Source organism: Pyricularia pennisetigena, chromosome 2, assembly GCF_004337985.1.
Source record: "Pyricularia pennisetigena strain Br36 chromosome 2, whole genome shotgun sequence".
In the NCBI taxonomy this organism is placed as follows: Eukaryota; Fungi; Ascomycota; class Sordariomycetes; order Magnaporthales; family Pyriculariaceae; genus Pyricularia; species Pyricularia pennisetigena.
In genome coordinates, this window is record NC_043741.1 from 771649 (window position 1) to 795346 (window position 23698).

Genomic DNA, 23698 nt, shown 5'->3' on the forward strand with positions numbered 1-23698 from the left:
AGATAAATTTCTCCCATTGTGGGAACCAGCTACCTCCCTGGCGCCAAGTTTGCCTCTCTCACCACGAACAGGGATATTCCAACCGCCTTTTTGCTACAGGTTGCTGCTGTGATGTACGTTGGCTGTTCAAAATTGTGCAGCAAACTTGCCTCGGACAGAAGGAGGAATAACAAAAGAAGAGCAAGGATAAAACTAAGAATAAAATTTGGAAGGTAAAGAATAAAAAAATCAAGCCCAATAGCACAAAACGAACGGTTGGGTTGTGCCACATTTACTTTGCTTCTCTGCAAAGAAGCCGCATGTCACCGAGTACGAGGGCGGCAGGGACGGGTTCGGTAATTTTGCCCTTGATGATTTGTGTATGTTGGTCCATGTATACGGGCCGAGTGTGGCTATAGTCGGGCCTGTGTTACATCGTGAATCCTCATGTACGGAAGATCCCTTGTCGATCATACAACACCTTAGATATGATATATGCAGTGGTCTAAATTGTATCAAGGGCTAATATAAGTGTCACCGGGTATTGTGTTTACTTTTGTTGTCTATGCGTCGAAACCGTTTTAAAATAGCTTCATCTAGCTGCAGTCTCATCGGTTCTATTTGAGCTGCCGTTTTTGGCAGCAGCAGCATCAGCAGCAGCAGCAGCAGACACCGACGTCAACCATGCAGAGAAACAGGATTGAACCAAGTTAGGTATTTTTTGGCTTTGCAAGCCAGTATGTGAATTGTCAAAGCATTGTCGGACAGCATGCCGCTGGAACAACCTCTAAAACATGGTAGTCATCATATTCCATTCATCGTATATCCTTCCGCGTTCACAACCTCGTCCCTAACTCGCAAGCAACCTTACCCCTCGTCCGACGCTGCCCGTCTCAAAAACCTCGGCCATCCCAGCCCCGATCGCCTCGGCGAGCACCCACTCGAACTCCAAGCCCAAAAAGTCCCGCCACCGCCTCGTGCGCCCGGGTAGCGTGCCGACCTTTTCGCCGCGCGCCAGCCGCACCGCCTCCTGCACGCCGCCGCCCTTTGCCGTCCCGCCCTCCCACTTCTCCCTAAGCAGGTACTCGGGCGCCTCGCGGTGCGGCAGCCGCGCCAGCAGCGTCTTGAAGTGCTCCAGCGCCGCCGTCGCCAGCTTGAGAAACGCTCCGGCCCCGGGCACGGCGATCCGATACTCTGTCGCCGTCGCCCCGGTCCCGGCCGACCACGGAGAACCAGCGCCTCCCCTGCCAGTAGCGTGCTCGCGCGCCCCTCCCTGGCCACCCACCGCCCCGATCGTCCCGGACGGCGCCCTCGCCACGGTGGCGAGCGACAGCAGCGTGGTCCTGTCCTCCGGCCGCGAGAAGATGCCGTCCGCAGCCGCACGGCCCTGCACAGCGCTGGTGAGAAACCCCGCGCGGAACAGCCTCTCAACCTGCGCGCCGCCGAGCCCAGAGTCCGGTCCAGCCATGACGGTCGCGGCGCCGGGACGATCCCTCAACAGCGCCACGTAAGCCTCGCGCATGCCGTCGTCCAGCCCCTGCGCCCGCCGCACCAGCGCCTCGTAGTCGGCCGCCAGGACCAGGACCTCCCCCGCGGCGCCCCTGCTGGGCACCTCGACTCTCCTGAGGACGCCGGCGCGGACCAGCTCGACCGTCTCGCGCTCGACGGCGGTCGGCGTGGCGGTCAGGAGGGCCTGGACGTGGGCGGCCGAGACAACGGGCGGGATGCCCTCCCTCCTGGACGCGATGGTCATGCGGAGCGCCGACGAGATGCCGCGCATGGGGAGGGGCGCAAACATGTTTTCCCGGGCGTGCCGCACCGCCTGTGGGACGTCGCGCAGCCGAAGGTCCGTGGTCAGGGCTGCGACGAGGCCGTGATCGTCGAGCGGGTGGTTGAGGATCTCCTGGTCGTCATCGTCTTCGTCATGGTGGTGGCGGCTTGGCGTCCGGGTTGGCGTCGGTTGCTTTTCAGACGAACCTCCAGACGAGGGCTTCCTGCGTTGCAGATTTGTTGGCCATGGTAAGGAGGAGGAGGAGGAAGAGCCGCTCGCTGACCTCGATGAAGATGGGCTTTGTTTCTTCTTGACACGGTTCGAGTCGCCAAGAATTGATCGCAGGCTCATGTCAGCTCAAGTCGGTCGCAGGTCGTAAAGATGCGAACAAATCAAGACGGCAAAACATGGAAGCCCCGCGACAACAAGTAAAATACTCGGTCGATTTTTTATGATGCAGAAGCAACATGTGACAGTTGGAGTTGAGGATGACAGCTTCAGCTGCCGAGTGCAGCAAGTGGTGGCGAGTCGGTTGGGTTTGGTGGGTAGGAATGACTAATTCTCCTTTGCCACCAGGAAGCGGTCCTTCCAGCGGTTAGTGAGTTAGTACAGCAGAACCGACCATCAAGGTAAGCAATCTGGTGAACATGGCCGCATATGGAAATGTTGGTGGCATACCTAATAGACAGACTGAAACCAAAGGAAGAAAAAAACCATTATCAAGAGGACAATAATTTTTAATATCTGCTGAATTTAACCATATTAACGCACGTCTTTACTGAGTAAACCCAATCCGGCTCAATTACACCGTGGCATGTATCAGTGACAGATCGTGTTATTTACACACATATATATATACTAACGCGCATGCCAACCGAAAGATATGAAGAGAATAGAAGCACAAACCCAGCAGCAATTTTTTACATGTAGATAAATTCACAAGTCACAAGCCTCCACATGAGAAAAAGCATCTCTTCTTATCCACAAGAACATATGGCATAATCCCACAACAAGACAAGCACACCATCACTCCTCATCCACCAACTCCCCAGCACGCCGTCCCTTCAGCATGCGCTTCAAAAACTCGAGCAGCTCCTTGGTCGAGACCTGCAGCCTTGCATACTTCTGCCCCCTCCTGCCCTCCCTGCAGTACACCTCTCCGACGATCTCGGCCGCCAGCGTCTCGATGTCTCTCCCGTTGGGCTAGCTTTTGATAAGATCTGCTCAGCAACCTTTTTGGCCTGCTCGCTGGCAGTGAAGTTGACAGAAGTGAGCTTCGCCTCCACCATCTTGATCAACTCAGGAGGGTCATAATCCGGAAACTCGAACGCTTCGTCAGGAGAGAACCTGGTGCGCAGTCCCCGGTGACATTTGTCAAACATGTCACGCAAGCCCTGAGCCTCTCCCGCGAGGAATATGCGGTCGCCATCCTGGCCCGAGGACGCGAACGCGTCGTTGGCAAGCGTGTCTGTGATTGAAAAGAGCGGCCGGTCTTTTCTGTCGGAGTCTGCAGAGGCGCTACTCGAAGCATCTAGACATAGTTTGGAAGCGTTATCGATGATGAGGACTTTGCCCTCCCCGGCGATAAGTGTCTCGTGCGTCTTTTCAATGGCAAAGGCGCTGCTGAAACTTATCAAGTCCCTTGGGTCCTTGCAAACCACTTCTTTATTATACCCCAGACCCAAATCGATCAAAACATGACCAAACAGTTTCGCCGCTGTTGTCTTGCCTGTTCCCGGTTGGCCCAAGAAGGCGCGGTCGAGGTTGACCTTGATCCGTTCCTTGCCTTGCAGCTCGAAATCATAGATTGCTCGGCCAAGGTCCATAGGCTCCTCGATGGCCTCTTTGAACACTTTCAATCCGGCCATTGCCTTGATTTCGCGGTATGCTTTGCTCGTCTCCCGCAAGTCTGCGGGTGGGGGACCGAGAAGATCTTCCTTTGTGAGGAGAAAATCATCTGGAGGATCTTCTTGCTTTCCGCACTTACTCCATTCGATACGGTCGCGATGTAGCCTTACGGCCTGACAATGAACCACCTTTTGCAACGGCTTCTTGACGGTATCAAGATTCTCAAACGAATGTTTTTCTCGATCCTGCCCTATCCTCGCGGCAAGAATCCGTGGTTAGGGCCTGTCGATGCCACCCTCAACATTCAGCCCTTTCTTCTTGATTAACTTAGTCAAATGGGCCTGGAGCTCGCGGTCAGGATAGTCATTTAGTTCGATATCCCCTGCATTCGTTAGGCCACTTGGATGACTTTTCATAGTCGAAGCCCATCTCTTTTCACATTGTGTCAAAGAGGCGTCTTATGAGACGATCGTCTGCTCGCACCTCTTGGGCCTTTCAATCGCGAATCGGTCCTAAACCAAAGATCCAATCATAATGGATGCCAATCGCCGGGATTCTACGTTACCAACGCCTGTATTGTCCTGCACATTCCATACAATGGCGTTTCCAGGTAAATCCTCGCCCCGTCTGCGCCTGGCATCGATGACGGCGTTGTCCTGGAGAAGCTCAGATTTGACTTGCTCCAGTTCAATCAGACACATTGCCTTATCGAGCGCCTTGCTGTCGGCTTTCGGCCGATCCGAAGCGGCTTCCACTGTTTTTACCTCCTCGCTCGATGTGGTAGCGTTGGAATGGTCAGTGTTTTGTGCTCTGTCCTGAGGCTTGACCCCATCCTGCGGATCTTGTGAATTCGGTCTCAGAGGGTTCTCTATGGCGGGCGCACTTTCATCATCCAAGGGCACCTTCGAATCTGAACCTGTGTGCGCGGACGACAAACTCTGTTGCGCGTTGCTGGCGGCCACTTCACCATGGTTTTGAACTGAATTCTGATTTGAGTCAGCCATGCCGTATCCTTCCTCAATAGAATATCATTTCTAGTTCTGAGCGGCTGTGAGCGAGCATCGTGTGCAGCAATGTGCCGTCCTAAAGCGTAGGGAGAACAGCTACTTTGTTAGTCGAGTGTGCCAAGCTACAGCGAAAGCGGAGCGGCCACAGCATTACCAACATTGCCCGGTATATCATTGTCTGGCGTCTACTGTGCGAGAATGAAATTTAAGAAAATGACTAGTCAGGCATGGTATACTCCCGCTCGCTGGGTCCAGGGGCCAGGCTGCTGCGTTAGCATGGGTTCATTGCCTTCGAGACATTCACCGCGAACCAACAACCAAGTCCAGACCGAACTGTAGGGAGGTGATTTGACTGGAAATAGGTAAGAGCACCGAGAGGATTTAATTCAGTGGAGCAAATATTCTGCATCTGCATAAGCACGATCCCCACAGTAGGCAGCAAAGTTATAGTGTGATATCGTGCAAGTAGTCCATACAAACTATATGGGACAAATCGTTGGCGTTGGCATCATGGAAGCTGAGAAGTGACCCCTGTCTGCTCCGCTGTCAATCCAAAGCTGTGGACTATGGCTGCATCAATGCCATACCATCGCTGTAGCCTGCCTGGCCGACCATCAAACTGACAGGATGCTCGATACTGTATGTATGGCAGTGATCAGGTATAGGCAAGACACAGCGCGCACTAGTGTAATAAGCCTAATGAGCCTGCCTGATGTTCGCTCCTGGTTGAGCCAAGTGTATTGTTGGCTGAGGAAGTGACAGTATGTTGATCCTTCGGAAAGTAACTCTATATTTTGTCTCTCTTGTTCTCGAAAGGCGACCCGCAGTGTTCGCTCATCATCACCCGTCTCGCGGGCCGCCCCAGAACCAGCGCCGTTTTTAAAGATGTTAAACTCGTTCTCCACGACCCTTTTCGCCCGTCAGTAGTAGTCGCAGGATGCCGCTCCGTTGTGCTGAACTTGAAAGATCGAGGTGGATCCGCTCAGGTGCGCGACGCAGAACGGCCGGGTCGAGATCAGTTGGCCTATTGGTGGCAAGCATGACAAAGGATGAATCGAGCCCGTTCATCAGTCTGTCCCATTCAATGAGGAACTGTTTCAGCATGGCGCGGATATGGCGCCTCTCGCCGGCCTTGCGGTTCCCGAGCATCGCGTCGGCCTCATCGATGAATATGATGCATGAATGAAGTTTGCGTGCCAGCGAGAATAGCGCCTGTATTACCTTCTCATCATCGCCATGACACTTTTGAAAGATCTCGGCCGTTGGGGCACAGATCATATTAAAGCCAAACTCGCGCGCTGTCGCTTTGGCGAGCAGACTTTTCCCTGTTCCAGGAGGCCCAAAATGGAAACGGCGAGGGAGCATCCGCAAGACCCATCAACAGGCTAGACTTCAGTTTAAGTGCTGGAATTGCAGGCAGTCGGTTTTATCTCCCTGCTTAAACCCTCATAATGGGTGATAAATGGGGTTGGAGTAGGAAAACAAAGAGACGCGATGATATATGTCTGAAGAGTGTCAAGAGGAAGACAAGATCTGTTTTCTGGGCAAAGTATCCCACAAAAAGCCCTTGTCTCCTGAAATAATTTTTCAGTAGCTGAAGCTTCAAGGTTGTCACGTTTGTGGTGTGTCGGCAAGGCTGGAGACCAACACCAAAACCCGCACACTCCACAGATTCAACGCTGGATTGGTACCAGCCGGCGACGATGTCCCGGTTACTCAGATGCCGGATCTGTCTTGTACAGTTGACGACATGCTTTGCGCCGACAGCCCTCCTGCCGACACAAACTCCGAAGACCCGCAATGTGATAATATCAGTGCATATGTAATTACCGAGCACACGGTGCTTTCCGAGACTATATGGCGGAACGGGGCGAATCGCTTGTTCCAGCTTCTCCAAAACGCGGAAGAGCCTGTCCAGTTCAAGAACAGGGACTTTTTCAAGGTCGGTAATGAGGCGGGGCACAAGGCCTTGTCTACACTCGCCGACAAGATATTCCCTGCCATGTCGCTCTGCGTTCTCGATAATGAGTTCATCACAGTGCGCTTCAGTCAGCAGACATACAGCAGGACGTGGTTGAAAAAGCTGATCATGCAAGCCCATGTCGCGTCCAATACGAATGATGGCAGCAAGCCGTTGAACCTGGACGCATATGAGTGAGAGCAGACCGCCACATTTGACCTTTTTGACTACATCTCTGTCGTTCTCGCCAGGCTCATAACTCAGACTGGTGCTGGAAATCACTGGCAAGCGTCGGTCCTGTGCGCATTGGTGAACCGAGTGGCCAAGATTAAAATCATGTTACCATACCTTGCTGAGAATGCCAATCTGGCCGCGAAGGGAGGCGAGTCGGTACTAGAGAACAGTCGCGACGCTAGAGATGTCAGTTCGGGCATGATCGAAGAGGAGGAGGAGTGTGAAGAGGTCCTCAGAATGATTGCGGCCGAGACAAGAGACGGTCTCACATCGTTCCAAAGCGCCCAGGTCGCATCATACTGCGTCAACCAAAGCAAAGTTCGTTCTGGACTGGATATTTTGATGAGGCCCATCATCATGCCGTTACGGTATCTGGATAGGTCTGGGCTTGGCCATGCAACATATGAGATTTCTGGACTCATTTGTGAGACGGGTTTCCAGGGCTTCAAGGTCTGTCCCCTACCAATCCTTTTTCAGTGCCAGCAAAGCCGGTAATGCTGACTGTCGACGCCGTATAGACGCTTCTGTATCAAAATCGTGAATTTGAGTACTCGGCAACCTCAAATCTGGACAACCTCAAGGCGGCGGATCCAGCGTCCCGGATGCTAAACCAGACCATCAGGCAGATGAAGAGTCTCCATCAAGGGGGCGACCCATCCGATCTAGTCGGAGGTCGTGATGTCAGGACCTTCATCGAGTGGACATACAGTGGCGCAACCACAGGCCATATCGGTGATGCCCCCGCACGCAACGACAAGAAGCTCGAATGGTTGGACTTGGAGTATATGAACGAAACCATAACTGTCGTGGTCCCATTGGTAAAAAAAAAACGACGGATCCGAAAATGGTCTCTGAGCTTAATAGCTTCAGGGACATCGTGGTCCTCAGCAAGGAGGATCATGATCCCGTTTGTGAGCGCGAGGACTCGGACTTTGCCGCCTTCTTCCGAATATACACGGACACTTTCGATGACGAAGTCGGTTATCAAAGTACATTGCGCCTCAAAACGGCCCTTGACAATGGCTACTTTGAGCGCTGCCGCCTAATCGACCCCGAAGCTAGAAACAATAGCTGCAGCGAGCATATTTTTGACTTGAGAGCAAAGATAATGGAGCATGAATGGGTCATGTACGAGATCTCGGTAGCCGTACGTTGCCCACGCTATGTCTTGTCGGTAATGGCTTTTGTGGTAATGCTCGGTGCTGGAGGTCTCGTGATCGGATTCACCATCGCCTACCACATCGAGGCGGTTGATCCGTCCCAAATTGCTTCATACGCGTGGCTCTTTTCTGCATTCATCATTTTGGTATGCAAGAGCATCCTCGTGCGAGAATGGTCTTGTGCAGATTTTCTGAGATGTCGAGTGCGGTGCCGATCCGTATCGGAGCTTGAAGCGGTGACGGGTTTCCCAGGCCAGATGATAATCGCGAAGCTACTGCACGAGGAGAGTAGTGGTGGGACCCTGTCGACACGCGGACCGTACAATTCTGTTTTCCTTCGTCGGAATAACGAGGGCTTCTCGATTGATCAGACCATCAGCACCTCGACCATGTTGATGAGCGGATGACGCCTTTGAAGATCATCACGCCCAGGGGCTATGCGCTGGTTTGCCTGGACTCGATACACAAAACTAGACTCCATGTGATTGAACACCAGGCAGATCCCAGAGAGCAGTATCTCGTATGTGAGGATGTCAGTCGGAAGCAGAGGAGAGCTAGGGAAGGCGATGGAGTTGCCGAAAAATTAAAGAGTACAAAGTTGCAACTTTTCTTGTCCAGAGATGTCAAGTTGAAGCGGGTGCTGGGTATTTACGATGCGGGGAATATGTTGTGTTTGTCTAGGGATCAAAAATAAACTTTCACAAAAGGACAGCCTCATGTTTGTGCATTGAAGGATCAAATGAGCAACCATAGCAGACAAGTAAGCCGAGATTGTGCGATATTTTGTACCCACCTACCAACCTGCCTACCTACCTTCCCTACGACGGTTGATGATGCGTTCCCGACTTGGAAAGTATTCGACCCAAGCAAGCGAAAGGAAGGGTCGAGCAAGGGTCGAGGAAAGCGAAACTGATATAGGACCAACCCTAACCCCGATACTCAACCGAAGAATCATTACAGTCGACAAAACACTCACCATGTTCCAGGGTGAATCTGTCAAAGGAAGGCCAGCGTTGTTGTTCTCCATATGACAAAGAGTTCATATCATACAAGATCAAAATCTACAAATACCTTAACCGCCTCGTGGCATAAGCCGCTCCCACGGCACTGATAGCCCCTATAAACAGACAAATTCCGATAGCGTTTGGCCCGTCACTCGGCGCCTGCGGCAACTCCTCGCCCCCGCCCCCGCCACCATGTGAGAGCTCAGGGCTTTTGCCCGGTTCCAGGATGGCAAACACGACCGCGCTGATGAAGGTCCCGATGAACTGCGGCAGCGTCGTATATATATTCAGTATCCCGAAATAGATACCGCTGAGCTCGCCACCTCCACCACCGCCGCCTCTGCTTGCATTACCATCTTCAAGAAGAGCCGCCTGTGGGGCAGACCCGGGCGCCGCAGCCGCGGCAACAACCTCGGTCTCCTCGCCGTTGACCCTGATGACGGGCGTGAGCAGCTCCACGGCGGATGACGTGCTCAAGCGCCGATAAGGCTGGGCGCCGCTGCCGTGCGTCATGCGGTTGACCTCGACGCCCATGAGCGCCGTGGGCGCCCACATGGAGATGGTCCAGGGGATGCCGCACAGGGCGACCAGGATCGTGGCGAAGCGGAAGGACGACGCCAGCGGCGCCATGAACATGGCAAAGGCAAACATGATGTATCCAAACGTCCAGACCGTGAGCAGGTCCGGTTTGAGGTGGTTGAGTTGGCCTATCGAGCGAACGGCATCTGGGAACCACGAGCGCAGGAACCTCTGTGACCAGGACGCCTGTGATGTGGCAGGTATGCCCTCGTCGTCTTCGTCGTCGTCGTTCTCTGGACTGCGAACCAAGGGCGGAATAAGCCATGCGCCCAGGAACGTGATGATAGAGTACACCGTCAGTGCGTAGCTGCCAATGCGGCCCATCTCGCCCAGTGCATCGCTGCTACTCTTGGCATCGGCAGGAACGTCATAGCGGAAGTACGTCTCACCCACCCAGGTGCTGCTCTAAAGTGTCAAACCCAATGCTCGGTCAGCCACTGTTCTTTCACCAAAGGAACCCCCACAGGGAATCAAACGCAGAACTCACATAGATCAAAAACGGATACCACCCAATCCACGACCAAAACACAGCCCAGCAGATCGCCTGTATCCTCACCGGTAGGGTCACCAGCGTGCTCCATATCTGCCTCGGGACCTTGAACCTCTGTTTACTGCTCACCGAGCCCTTGGGCTCAGGCGCCGGCGCTACTAGCACGCGTTCTGACACGGCCCAGCACGTGAGGGTAGAGAAGAAGAGTATGCCCGTGGCAGCGATGAGGGTGAGCTGCTTGAACTGCGTCTCGCCGAGAGTCGTGCCCAGCAGCGCGACCAGGTCGATGGCGCCCGCTCCGTAGCCAAGTATGTGGCCGATGGCGCTCATGCGGCTCCCCCACGCAGCGCCGTCCTGCTGTTTATGTATGGGCAGCGTGTCGACGATGAGGGACCGCGAGCACGACATGACGGCGTTGATGGCAAAATCGGTCGTGTACAGAGCGAGCACGGCCAGGACGATGGTCAGGAAACCCGTAAGGCCAGTGTTTTCGGGGTGGTCTCTCCTGACGGCGGTGGCTGCTTCTGCTGCGGCTGCCGCCGAGCTAGGGATGAAGAAAGATACGATATCACGCGTGAAGCCTAGCGTGAGTAGGCTCATGGCTACAATGACTGAGCATATCATTATGAAGGGTCGTCGCCGGCCCCATTTTGAGGTCCATGTATCCGATATTACACCGATCACGGGCTGAACTATCAGACCAGACAAGGGACCAGCAATCCAGACCAGGGATGTCTGGCCTTTCGTAAGGCCCAATGAGAGAAGATAAGGGGTGCAGTCTGATTTCCGTGAGGTTCAAAGTCAGCGCAAGCCATTTCCTTGTACCGCAACACCGTCGCTCACTCCTGGGCGATTGGAAAACGAGTGGGGAATAAAGGCTATCGTCAACCTACAAGTCATCTCCACGCCCCAAGTGAACGTCACCCCGACAGCGTTGCATGTCAGCAGCACCATGCGCATCGTGTCAGAGCCGCCCTTGATGGCGGCCCTGCCTGACCAAGTAGCCATATCTGCGCGTGTGTCGTCGGCGGACCGAAAAGACGAGTATATTGAAGATGTTATCCAACTCTTGATGCTCAGCGCTCACCCAATCCGAAACACCTTCTCCTGCTGCGGCGCAATGCCAATATCGGACCTCGAGTGTGCTTGCCGTCGTCGTGATCCACGGTCGATGGTTTTTGTTGTGCAATTGTAGGTGGTATGTGCCTGGTTTTCGCTGTACTGGGAGTAGACGAGAGCCAGCAGCGACCGTATCCTTGTCGCGTTCGCCGCCCTTGTCGTAAGCTCCTCTTCGTACAACAAAGCCAGACGGAAGCTGGCGTTACAGGCTAAGACATAATCCAGCCCACTTTTTTGGTCCTGTTTTGGTTCAGCTCAACTTCGTATATCGCAGGCGCCAGGAGTTTATCGAGGAAATTGACAGATTGCAGTCCTTTACATGGTTGGTGTACCTATAACAGTTTGGCGCTTTGCATGAAAAAGGACCAAGGCGGAAAATGGCAAGGTTGGCGGGATGTGTCAGAAGAAAGGGCAAAAGAGACCAAAACAAGAAACGAGCCCATTAGGGGATCGTGTAATCTCAACCCAATAGCTTCAACAAGGGGAAAACGCCACAGGTCCTGAAAGGTATGGTAAGCTTACCGGCAGTCCCCTGAAGAATGTTTAGCGGGCATCTCGGTCTATTCGAGTTGCCCGTCTAAGCCATCCTGCGGTATCCGGCGTCAGGAATACTACGCCAGACAGGGGCCTGCCCTGCAGCGCGCGAATTGGCAGCAAGGCTGAGTGACAGGTTGCGGTTGCGGTTGCGGTTGCAGTTGCAGTTGCAGTTGCAGTGCTGTTTTGGGACATTGGCGGATAACTGTTAATACTGCAAGAACAATAATGACAAATCCGACGATTTTGTGACATAATTTTGATAATTTACTCAATTGCGACAAAAGAGCGACCAAGAGTAAAGTTTTCAGTGGTCGGGGCAAAAAAAAAAAAAAAAAAAAAAAAAAAAGGAAATCGAAGAAAAAAAGAAGAAGATTATGACCACAGCTCGGCTCGAACCAAAACGCCAAAAAAATGTTGAGCTTCTCTTTGATTGAGCGTGTCATCCTTAGTGCAGGGGCCATGCTAATCTTCTCTGTATCGTTTCAAATTGACCAAATGCCCGAAGGCGAAAGAAGATCCAAACAAACTGGCTTATGTACCCTTAGCAGTTGTTCCCCTCTCCCTCAGCAAGCTTTCCCACTGCACAGGCCTTTGACAGCACAGGCTTTCTTCCTGATCCTTTCAACTGACGATCGCTAACCTGTCCCCCCAACCCTTCCAGGTACAAATGGTTTTCCATCCTTGGACAGTGCGTATTGCAATATAGTCCCCTAGACCGGACACAACATTAGTCCCCTTGAACTTCCAAGATGGTGTTCACAAAGTGGAATGGCTTGCTGCTGTAAACCAATGGATGACCCGACGAAAACTCTCATCTCGCCACGCTTCAAGCCATAGCATCTCGTTCACCCGCCAGCATCGGCGGCGTCACATATTCCGACATTGCATGCCCACCGTTTGTGTTATCGTTGTTATCGTTGTCGCGTAGGTCCAACGGCCTGAGCCTCAACCTCGTCTTGTCCGCCACGCCGCGCGCATTCTCAATCTCTGTCCTGCGCTCGGCCTTTCTGCTCATGTACAGCTCGTCGATTCGCTCCAGCTGCGTCCCCTTGGTCTCGATCATGTAGACGTACATGATGGCCGAGCCGAGCATGGTGCAGATGCCAAAGAAGAGGTACGTCCCGCCGACCGAGGCTGACAGCAGGATGGGCGTGACGAGGGCGATGGCGAAATTGCCGGCCTGTGTGTGCGTGCGTCGCAAGAGACAGAAACCGTCAGCGCATTTTCTGGGAAAGATGGATAGTATTGAGAATGGTAAAGCGGTAATTTTGGCATCCTTGGAACCATAAAAGAAACTCACCCAATTACCGCTCTGCGCCAACGCCATGGCACTGCTCCTCGTCCCCGTCGGCAGGCTCTCCGACACGCCGATGCGCATGCAGACGGCCCAGGTGACGCTGTAGGTGACGGCGAAAAGGTAAATCATCACAATGACCACCCACCTGCCTCCCCCGGCATCGCCCTGTCCGGCAAAGTACAGCGCCGCCATGAGCAGCATCTCAACGGCGATGGCGACGCCTCCCCACATGGTCGCCGTGCGCCTGCCCCAGTGGTCCGCCAGCAGCGTGGCCGGTATGGTCGAGACCATGATGCAGACGGCCGAGATGCCCGAGGCCAGGAAAGAAGTCTCGGCCTCGGCGAATCCAGCCGACTCGAAGAGCTTTGGCGCGTAAAAGAGCACGCCGTCGATGCCGCTGAACTGCTGCACCGTGAGTACGAAGCACGCAAAGACGGACCGCCCGCGGTACGGCCCCGAGAAGGCGAGCCGGAAACCCCTGAAAGTCTGCGACATGGCGCCCATGAGGGTCAGTGCCCCTGGGCCGGCCGCCACCCCGCCCGCGTCTGCCGCGCTCTTGTCCGGCCCAAACGCCTCCAGCCCGAGCTTCTCGCTGATCCGCCGCGCCTCGTCAACCCTGCCGCGGATCGACAGCCACCTGGGCGACGGCGGCTGCGTCCACACGGCCCCGCCCAGCACGACCCCGAGCCCCGCCACGACGTACGGCGGCGTGCGCCACGTCCACTGGCTTTCCGGATCCAGGTCGGCCACCAGGGCGTAGCACATGAAGAAGCCTATGACGAGACCCAGCGTGAGGAAGAACTGCGCCATGGCGGCTCTGACCCCGCGGCCGCGCGGGGGTGAGACCTCGACAATGTAGACGGACACGTTGCTCATAAACAGGCCCAAACCCATGCCACAAATCACGCGCGCAACCACCACCATGGCCAGGTTAACCGAAAAGCCCCAGATCAGCATCCCGACCGCGTGGACTAGCGCACCGGCCGTGACGAGCGTCTCGCGCCCAAAGTAGTCCGACAGTCCGCCTGCAAAGGCCGCGATGATGCCGCCGGGGAGGAGGTGGCAGGCTACGATGAGGCCGTGTATCGTCGGGCTGAAGTTGCCGAAGCGGTTGGTGAAGGCCGGCATGGCGGTAATGGGGCCTATGATGCCCGTGTCGAGACTGCGAGGCGTCAGTTTGTCAGCGGCGTGTCATGATGCGTTGGCACACGTGGCCTGCTTGCCTACCCGAATAGCATGGTGACGAGCGAGGACCAGAGGCACGCCCACACGTAGCCCTGCCACTTCCAAGGAGCCGTTATAGCCATGATTGGTGAACGGTGGCGGGGTTTAAGAAGACAATGTTTGCTGTGTCTCTAGGAGGCGAAACTCAGACAGATTCAGTGTGCATGGATAGATGGATGAGGGGTAAGTAAGTACAACACAATCCAAGCGAGCACACTTTGCGCCAGCCCAACAGTAGTAGAGTGTTTTTACAGAAAATAAAAATAAAAATATTGGAGATAATCAAAGCGATATTTCCTCTATCACTTAACACTAGAAAGGCTGATTTCCAGCCTCGCTGGAAGGACACACTCAATCCACATCCTGACGAGGTGAGCTGATGGGTAGATAATAAATATGCAGGAAAAACAAAGGGTCTGTCAGTGTACGACATGTAGACTGGAAACTGACACGGTCATGGAGGGGGTGAAATTTTGTTTTTCTTTTTCTTCATTTTTGGTGCGAGTGGAGGAGGGGCGAACTACACCCGATTGCGGGCCTGGAGTTGCCCAGTTGGGTAGCTCCGGTAGCACGCCGGCCTCTTCCGAGTGGGGATCATGCTGGTGTTATCGCCGGCGGAAAAAAAAAAAGGGAGGGTAGAACGCAACATGCAACATGGGGGTCCAGAATTAGTGCTGACCTATGGCTGATCTGGCAATCCACAATTACATATTAAACAAGTGTAGTTGTAGCTTGGCAAGATCAAATTATATCATGGAAATAAGCGGTCGGTAGCTTCCGTCGGCACATTCTTTGTAGAAAACTCCACCTGTCGGCTCATCGTCAATTCATCCCTGCAAAAGAAACTGAATGACGAGACAATGAGACCATATATGTATACATTCAAGTAAGCTAAAAAGGTAGGTGCACCAACAAATATACACCGTGCAAGCGGTGATCCAACCCTTCCCTCCAAATAAAACCAACATCCCCCTCACGTAATTGTATACCGCCCACTAGCTGGCGCACGACTCTCCGCATCCGCCGCCGCCATAGTCCCCTCCTTGAGCAACCTTGTGAGCTCCGACAGCGCGTTGCCAACCACGAGTTCTGTGTCGCCCTCGATGAGGATGTACAGCTTCGGGTCCGCTCCCGGCGGGGGATCCTTGCCTGGGGGATAGTAATTGCCCTTGGTAGTGATGGAAGTTCCCGTCGCCTCGAGGATCTTGGCCACATTGGTCCGGTTGGTAACGGCCCAGCGCGCCTTTTGCGGGAAATCGTTGATCTCCAGTGTTGCATGAAACGCGCCTGCGTCTGGACCCTTGTTGTCGATAGGCTGGCCAGGTCTGAGTTGACCGGCTCTGGCGAGGCGTGCATTGATCTCGTTGATTGCTGATGCGGCCTTGTCGAGAGCCCCGCCTTTTCCACCTGCGACTGGTGTTGCTGTCGCCGAAGGCGTAGAGCCCCCTTCTGCTGCCTTCGCTTCGGCTTCGGCCTTGGCCGCGTCTCGGGAGACAATTGCTGATGCAGCCCCCAGGATTGCGCTTGAAGCCTTGTCCGTCTTTTCGTCGTTCTTGGTGGTCTTTTTGTCATCTTCCGCATCGTCCTCTTCGCCCTCAGCCTTGTGCGTCTTGCGCTCCCGGTTGCGGGCGGCCTCACGTTCCTTGTCAAGTTTCTCAAGACCTTTGCCGCCAAACCCGGACTGATCTTTGGCTTTACCAGCCTTGACCTTTTCTCTGAATGCCTTTCGCATCTCACTCAATTTCTCGGGGACAGGCTGTCCGCTCTGTTCGAGAGCCTTAGCAATGCCGATGGCGCAATTTTCTTGTTCCTCCGTCACAAATGTGACGGCCGTGCCAGTGTTTCCTGCTCGCCCAGTTCGCCCAGCACGATGCACGTAGTCCTCCAGATGATTCGGCGCGTCGTAGTTGACCACGAGCTTCAGCTGTTTCACGTCTAACCCACGGGCTGCAACCGATGTGGCGATCATAACTGGGCAAACGCCGCTCTTGAAATCTGAAATGGTTGAGTCTCGATCAACTTGATCCTTACCACCATGCAAGGACATGCAGCCGTAGCCCTTGCGCAGCAGCTCGCGGAGCAATTCGTCGGCCTTTTCTTGCCTCTCCACAAAGATGAGAGAGCGCACATCGTCGTCGTCCTTGTAAAGCTCTCCCAAGAGTTCCAGCAGACGGTTGAACTTGGTCTTCTCATCCCTTATCTCGACGATTTGCGTAATCTCGGACGCCACCACACTCTTGCCTCCTACTTCGATCTCTACGGGATTCTTCAGAACCTTCTTGACCAAAGCATCCATGATTTTGGGCATAGTCGCTGAGAAAAGAACCGTCTGGCGATCTGGTCTAACGTTGGCAAAGATTTTCATGACCTGAGGTTCGAACCCCATGTCAAACATTCGGTCAGCCTCATCAAGAACGATGTACGTGGTACGTCGCAGGCTGACCACCCGGCCCTGATTTGCAGCTAAAAGGTCAATCATACGGCCTGTCGTGGCGACTACGATTTCCGCGCCACGTTTCAAATCTGCAATCTGATCTTTGATTGGGGGGCCGCCATAGGCACAGACTGCACGAAGTCCAAGTGTTTTCAAGAATGGCTTGCAGTCACGGAAGATTTGAACAGCAAGCTCACGAGTGGGTGTGAGGATGAGCCCGATCGGACCCTCGTTATCTTTAACGGGCTCCTGGTCCTTAATGTGGCGGAACATAGGAAGCAAGAAGGCCATGGTTTTGCCCGATCCAGTCTTGGCAACTCCGACGACATCCCGGCCCGACATGATTACGGGCAAGGCCTGCATCTGGATTGCGGTTGGCTTTTCGTATTCCAACTTGGCAATCACGTCAAGTATGGGCCGAGTGAGTCCGCAGAGTGACCACTTTTGCACTGGTTTAGGGACGTCCTTTCCAGAAACTTTGATCCCATCCAGTTCCAGGCGAAGTTCAGCCACCTCTGCTTCGGTCATCTCACTCAGTTCGTATGGCTCAACCCAGAAATTCTTCCGAACGGGTACAATGTCGAGTTTACTGTAGTCGATCGTAGGAATCTCCTTCTTTTTTCTTTTAGCCGCCATTGCCATGATGGCCTTAGCGTCGACGCCTTCCTTGGCTGAAGCCCCAAACTCGTCATCATCGCTAAAGTATGCCTCGGGGGTAGGCAGTGTTTTCGCAGTGCTTGCTGCCTTACCAGGCTTGGTGGCTGCTCCGAAAGCTGGCTCTGTCAGGTCGGCCATGAATGCGTCTAAAGGATCCACTTCATTGTCGTCTTCCTTCGCATCGACATCCATCAAGTCCGTCTGAGGCTTGGCTTGAGCTTCCTCTGGTGCGTTGGCGGAGCTCACTGCAGGCTCACTGCCATTTACTTGGCCTTCTGTCGCAGGGTTCGATTCGTCGGTTTCCATCGCCATGCTTTGTTGTAGGATTCTTTCCTCTCGTCGCTCGTGGGCAGCCCTAGCGGCGGCGGCAGCTTCCTCCTCCGTCCCAGCAAAGTTGTCACCGTCCTCATCGTCATCATCATCGTCTTGGTTGACATATGGCGCGTCGTCTGTGGTTTCGAGTGAGATGTCTGGAAGCTTTGCGAGTTTCCGCTTTGAAATTTCCTCATCGTCCAAATTCAACTTGCGCTTCGTAGGCACTTTATCATCGTTGGACGCTTTACCAAAGCCGAAGCCGCTGATAGGTTTTCCTTGGGGTAAAGACGAAGCCGCAGACCCCTTGGCAGGTGCCGCTAATGAAACGGCATTTTTCTCAGCGGCTCGCCCCTGTAACGCTCCAAGCACTGTAGGAGACTGATGTCGTGCACTTGCCTTTTTGGCAATCGCCTTTGGATCAAATTTGCCTCCATAGGGGGCTGCTGGAGACGCATCTTCGGCGGACTGTGCGGTTGCTGGAGAAGCAGCTCCAGGGGATGTCGTGGCTGAAAGGCTGCCTGTGGCCTTCACGTCCATCTGCGCAAGCAACTGTCTGGTGCTGCCAGCCGAAGCTACACTGTCCCTACGCTGCTGCTGCTCTGTCTCCATCTTCTTCTTTTTCCATGCCTCCAGTTTAGCAAGCCTCTCGGCTTTCTTTTCAGCTTCTGTTTGCGCTGGGGCTGGTGCTGACTTAGCAGGCTGTGATGGCATGTTAGTCAAGTGGTCGTGTCGCGGAAGAAAGATGGGTTCAAGGCTCACTGTTGTCTCTTTAGACTTTCCAACCTCTGAATCAGCCAGAGACGCCCGAGGACGGTCCTCTCCGCGGCCTTTTGGAGTGTTGTTACCATCTCGTCGGCTAGTTGCACGGTCTCGAGAGTCGTCCCTCCGACTGCGCTGATCTCTGTCGCCATCGGGGCTTCGTGGTCTATGCCTTGGAGGGGACCTGTCTCTATCCCGTCGGTCACGCGACCGACGACGGTCCCGCTGCGAATAGTCATCCCTTCTCCCTCCTCGATAATAGTCGTCACGTCGGTCTAGGGAGCGATCTCGGGAACGATCCCGGCGTCGGTAGGCGCCATGGTCGCGGTCGCGATCGCGGTCACGGTCACGGTCACGATCACGATCCCGATCGCGGTCCCTATCGCGGTCCCTATCGCGGTCCCTATCGCGGTCCCTATCGCGGTCCCTATCGCGGTCCCTATCGCGGTCCCTATCGCGGTCCCTATCGCGCTCTCGTTCTCGGTACCGGCGCTGGTGAGAAAGCATATAAGTATGTATGTCATTTGTTTGCCATGCACCACAGCATTTGACAGGGTATCTTACATCGGCTGGACTCCGCGACCGACGGTGACGGTCTCGGGGTTTGTCCCGCGCGCCGCCGCGGTCACGTCTCTCTTCATCTTTGGCGTTCCTTCGAGAGGACTGCTGGCTTCCTGCAGGAGATGGTGAGCGCGACGTTCTGTGGCGAGCCATGGTATCCTTGGTGGCTCAGATGCACGTGTTTTCTTGTTTGGTGAGATGTACTTCTTCTCGGAGGATGCTGCAAGTCACGGTTAAGCCTTTACTCCGTGGTGCCCTGAGAAATCTTTTTGCTCTGCCCGGCAAGGCGTCGTTTGATCGCCCAGTAATGCCTGCAATCCACTGCTCCAGAAAGCAGCAGGGCTAGGCCGCAGACTTTTCGCTAAGAGCTTGCGCGAAGATGAAGGTGATATCATTGATGCCTGTCCAGGCAGAGATATGGTGAACATGGGGTCGACGTCGTCAAATTATTGCAGCTTGACTGCAACTCAGCCGAAGCAACGCAGGTGCACGGACCAGAAAAACTGAGGCGGGTAACTTGCATGTAGCACGTGATGTGTTGCGTAACTGGCGCTCTCTGGCAGATTGGGCCTCCAAATATATGTCCAGGGACGACAGAAGTCTCGATACATCTGATTCCGCTTTCATAAGTTGATAATCAATGTACCGGTACGCAGCCTAGGGGCTGAACTAGACTCCACACCACACACACCTTGACGCACTTTCCAACTGCGCAGCTCAAGTCAACAGGAACAAGCTCTTCCCAAGGTGGATAGAGCTCCCTGCTACATTAGCCCAACAGCTGCAAAGCTCCATTTTATCATCTGTGATTCAGGCACCTGTGCTACTGTAGCTCTAAATTTCGCTGCACCGTCAAAAAAAAAAAAAAAAAAGAACACTTATCGACGACACCGGCCGAACTCGAAAAACCATAAACGACGAGATCAATTGACCGAAGAGCACTGAATCAATTAGACCCTCACTTCTTCGCCGACGTCCGACGCCGTGCGTGATAATCTCGCCCAGCATGTGGATACGGCCAGCCACGATGCTGGCGACGGCAATGCGCGCCGGCGCGCTCGCCTCGGGCAGTCGCGTGGTCCTCGGGGCCAATGCCGCAGCCAGCCGTCTCGTCCTCGCAGCCCGCCCCATGGCGACGGCCGCGGCGAAGAAGTCCACCTCCACCACCACCCGTCGTGCAGCATCGGCAGAAAAATCGGCTTCAAAGAAGGCCGCGGCCAAGCCCAAGGCAAAGGCGGTGAAGAAGACGCCCGAAAAGGCCCGCAAGCAGCCCAAATCGCCGGAGCAGCAGCAGGCCGCGAAGGAGCGCGCAGAGAAGAAGAAACTGATTGAAGCGGGCCTCTTCACCGAGCCGGCAACCGAGCCGACCACCCCGACTCGGGTGTTTGCGAAGCAGTGGTGCGCTAAGCCTCGGACCCCAGGGACCACTACAAAGTTCCGGGAAATGCACGCTGCGTTTAAAAATCTGTCTCCCGCTGAGCTACAGGTAAGAAGGCGGATCTCCAGGGGCGTTTGGTGTAGTCGCCTGAAAGGCTCTTGTGGCTGACGAAGCCCGCGACGTAGGAATACGAAGAGATCGCGGCCAAGAACAAGCTCGCCAACGAAGTTGCCTACAAGGCCTGGGTTCAATCGCATACGCCCGCCCAGATAAAAGCTGCCAACAAGGCCCGCAGTCGCCTCGCTCGCGTGTTCAAGATGAAGAGTGTCAAGAAAACACTGCTTGCCAGAGGTATCAAGGACCACCGTATTCCGATCGCCCCTCTGACGGCCTATATGATCTTTGTGCAGAGCAAAATGAAAGCTGCATCAGTAACGAGCCCGACAGACGCCCGACAGAACATATCCGAGGCGGCTTCCGAATGGAAAAACTTATCGGCCACTGAACGCAAGGTAAGGTCCCATCAGACTTGTACATCTCAGTCGACATGACAAACTATTCAGCTCTGTTTTGTCGATGTATATCTTGGTTATGATGCTGACTGTTCTCTTGCATCCTCACTAGGTCTATGAGGACATCGCCCAGGCCGAGAAGGTCAAGTATGAGAAGGCCAAGAAGGAATTTGATCTATCTTGGAACTAGAACTTGTTTGTTGTCGGACTACGTTCCGGAACTCAGGCTCATGAAAATATCCCAGAGCAGCGGTCGATCAGTGCTTTCTGTCAGGCAGTGGTGTTTACACATTGTTCTTTTTTTTTCTTGTCCTTCTGTGTCAACCCCAACCCCAGTGGGTACTGAGGGAGCGCAAGCAAGATTCCCCCTTTTTGTTGGTTGTGTTGTTACTGTAACTATCGAGAGATTTTTCAGGCCTACGGTTTCCTTGTACTTTGTCCGATGTACATTAAAGGCGGGATATATTGCAATTGTTGCGTGTCGTTTGACTCCTTTTTTATTTTTCATTTTTTTTTTTTTTTTCACGGGCATGTTTGTTTGGCAGCGTGCATGAAAAGACATTTCGAAACAACTGAAGATCATAGCTATATACAGCCGTCAGAAGCGAAGCGGTCTGCTCTGGTCGTCAGTTTGAAGAGCACCGTGCTTCAGGCCGTTTTGAGATATAGAAAAAGGAGGGTATCTTTCAAAGTCATAAAAAGCCTTCTTCCCAACCCATCGTTTCCAAGCAAAAGCTGTCACCGATATGCGCCTCTATCCTGAACAGACAAGAAGTAAAAAGAAATCCAAGCGAGGCAAGACCGCATAATACGGGAAAGGCAAAGGCCACAGTCCAGCTAGGAAACCCTAGTAAACCCGGCGCGGCCGCCCACAGTTTCATCTGCCCTTGATTGCTGGGACGAACAGCAGACCGCCCCTGCGCGCAGAAGTCCAAGTGCAGTCAAGGTCGTATATCCGCCGCTCGCTGGCCATGTAGAGCAGCAGGTACATGTGGCCTGCTAGATGTCCGTAGCAGAACAGCTTTATCCTGTGCGTCGCCGCCGACTCCCTCATGAGCGAGACGCCCCACCCTGCATTGCCGGCGTGGACGTATCTGGCCAGGTACTCCCACGCAGCCAGCCGGCGATCACCCAGTTCCGAGCAGTCCAGAATCCACCAACCACGCTCAAACGGGTCCGGCATTTGGTCCTGCAGAAGCTGCAGCCGGGCAGAGTACCGCTTGGCTTTGCCCAGATCACTTTGCAGCTTCCGCAGCTGTGGAGTGAGCAGGTCATCCGGCGTGACGTGGCGGATGGAGACGGGCGGCTCGGGGCCAAAGACTTCGAGTGCGTCGAGCAGATGGGCGTGCGGGATTTCGTCCGTGGCCTTGTGGTTTTCCAACTGCTGCCCGATGTCACTGGTGCTTCTTCCTACTGCCTGTGGGGTCTTGCGTGGCATCCTCCTGGTCTTTTTGGCAGGGGGCGGCTCGGATTCTGCTCGGTCGGAACAGGTGATGACGGAACCGAAGCTGACATCCACATCCTTGGCGTGCCGCGGACATGCTGTCGGCGGCGATGAGGGGACCTCGATGACGTCTCCTCGAAGGGATGGACTTGCCTGCACATCTGCACTGCTTCTTGGAGCAGGTCTCAGCAGCCTCCTTGGAATCGGTGGAGATGATGTGATGTCTGGCGAAGTGGACACAACCCTTCCGGCCGAGGAAGAGCTTGCTGCTGGACTGGTATGTGAAGAAGCCAGTCTTTGGCTTCTCCGATGTGCAGTTGGTAGAGAAGACGGCACTTCGATAGAGGCCCCCCGCCTCCGAGGACTCGGACCAACAATTATGCGGCCTTGTGCAGACGTGCTTTGTCTTGATGAACCTCTGGTAGGAGACATAGATGCGCCAAGAGCCTGCGTACGCCGGTTGGAGCCAGAACCCAAAGCCGGCAGAGTATCATCCAAGGCCACAGACATGCCATGGTCCAGCTTCTCAAGCTCGTACTCGATAAAACGGTCCGGGTCGCAGAAGCGCTCAAAGGTGATGTCGTTGTACGGCTGAGAATCTCCTACGGTGCTGGGCGGAGCCTCCCAAGACTGTTGTGATTCGGTAGTAGTCACCTGGCTGTGCTTCTCTCGGCCGTCATGCTGTATTTCCTGCCTCGGCTTCACGCCTGGAGATCCAACATTGTCTAAAACGTCGTCAAAGGAGAGAGGGGGAGACTCGAGCGTTCCGAACAAATGTATTCGGGGCGGTGTCAGAGCGGCCGGCGGGCTGTGTTCCAGCCGAGTGATTCGTGCCTCCTCAAAATTGAGATATGCACTAGCCAGCTCACGATAATGTGCATCGTCAACCGCCAGACTGGGAGCGGAAATGTGCACTAAAATTTCAACATCGGGCTCATGATCCATGGGGCGGGTCATGGTATCCAAAACCACCCGCGACCAGGATTTAAAGCAGTTTCGGCAAGCATTTGTCTAATTTATGTTCTGAAAGACGAACGATATAGGATCGCTTTCTAGAGTAGTCCCTTGGTAGGATTGGCTGAGGCGTCAGTGACAGCGTGACTGACTGTTGAGTGAGACAACTTAAAATGAGCTATGTCCGCTCCGAGGGTTAGGGTGTTTACAATCTTGTTCACAGAACGTGGGGCGTTCTGAAGTACATCCTGCACCAACATCAAAATATAGGTATTCAACTGATGATTGACATATATTCCAGTGGGTTTGATGGTGATACTAATAGATTTCTGCCAAATATGGCTCCGTAAGATTAGTAGCATACTTTTTATCTCGTTCCAAAGTGTCCTGGTTTTCGAGATCAGTTGGGGGAAAAATCAACGAGGATGCAGAAATGATCTTGTTACAGTTATGTTTGATCCGTTTTGTAGATGCA

The 23698-nt window shown here is 54.0% G+C and overlaps 7 protein-coding genes across 7 annotated transcripts; 2 read left to right on the forward strand and 5 right to left on the reverse strand.

Moving 5' to 3' along the window:
- Positions 1-829: 829 nt before the first annotated feature.
- PpBr36_00180 (uncharacterized protein) lies at positions 830-2101 on the reverse strand (the record flags this gene model as incomplete). Its single annotated transcript, XM_029887373.1, has 1 exon — positions 830-2101. One exon carries the CDS (start codon positions 2099-2101, stop codon positions 830-832), a length of 1272 nt encoding a protein of 423 aa, XP_029752325.1.
- A 675-nt stretch (positions 2102-2776) lies between these two features.
- Positions 2777-5883, reverse strand: PpBr36_00181 (uncharacterized protein; the record flags this gene model as incomplete). Its single annotated transcript, XM_029887374.1, has 5 exons — positions 2777-2953; positions 3016-3659; positions 3738-3848; positions 4164-4584; positions 5500-5883. 5 exons carry the CDS (start codon positions 5881-5883, stop codon positions 2777-2779), a joined length of 1737 nt encoding a protein of 578 aa, XP_029752324.1.
- A 316-nt stretch (positions 5884-6199) lies between these two features.
- PpBr36_00182 (uncharacterized protein) lies at positions 6200-8653 on the forward strand (the record flags this gene model as incomplete). Its single annotated transcript, XM_029887375.1, has 5 exons — positions 6200-6759; positions 6817-7249; positions 7318-7580; positions 7664-8298; positions 8331-8653. Coding segments are annotated over 5 exons (2214 nt in total), but the record flags the coding sequence as incomplete, so codon positions are not given.
- A 232-nt stretch (positions 8654-8885) lies between these two features.
- On the reverse strand, positions 8886-14292 carry PpBr36_00183 (uncharacterized protein; the record flags this gene model as incomplete). Its single annotated transcript, XM_029887376.1, has 8 exons — positions 8886-8952; positions 9031-9947; positions 10030-10811; positions 10926-11020; positions 11120-11360; positions 12583-12868; positions 12989-14147; positions 14213-14292. The coding sequence occupies 8 exons, from the start codon at positions 14290-14292 to the stop codon at positions 8886-8888; spliced, it is 3627 nt and encodes a 1208-aa protein (XP_029752322.1).
- Positions 14293-15182: 890 nt separating this feature from the next.
- On the reverse strand, positions 15183-19088 carry PpBr36_00184 (uncharacterized protein; the record flags this gene model as incomplete). Its single annotated transcript, XM_029887377.1, has 3 exons — positions 15183-18314; positions 18375-18866; positions 18939-19088. The coding sequence occupies 3 exons, from the start codon at positions 19086-19088 to the stop codon at positions 15183-15185; spliced, it is 3774 nt and encodes a 1257-aa protein (XP_029752321.1).
- An 853-nt stretch (positions 19089-19941) lies between these two features.
- On the forward strand, positions 19942-21015 carry PpBr36_00185 (uncharacterized protein; the record flags this gene model as incomplete). Its single annotated transcript, XM_029887378.1, has 3 exons — positions 19942-20421; positions 20499-20825; positions 20938-21015. The coding sequence occupies 3 exons, from the start codon at positions 19942-19944 to the stop codon at positions 21013-21015; spliced, it is 885 nt and encodes a 294-aa protein (XP_029752320.1).
- Positions 21016-21702: 687 nt separating this feature from the next.
- PpBr36_00186 (uncharacterized protein) lies at positions 21703-23226 on the reverse strand (the record flags this gene model as incomplete). The annotated part of the gene is made up of 1 exon (XM_029887379.1): positions 21703-23226. One exon carries the CDS (start codon positions 23224-23226, stop codon positions 21703-21705), a length of 1524 nt encoding a protein of 507 aa, XP_029752319.1.
- Positions 23227-23698: the final 472 nt, after the last annotated feature.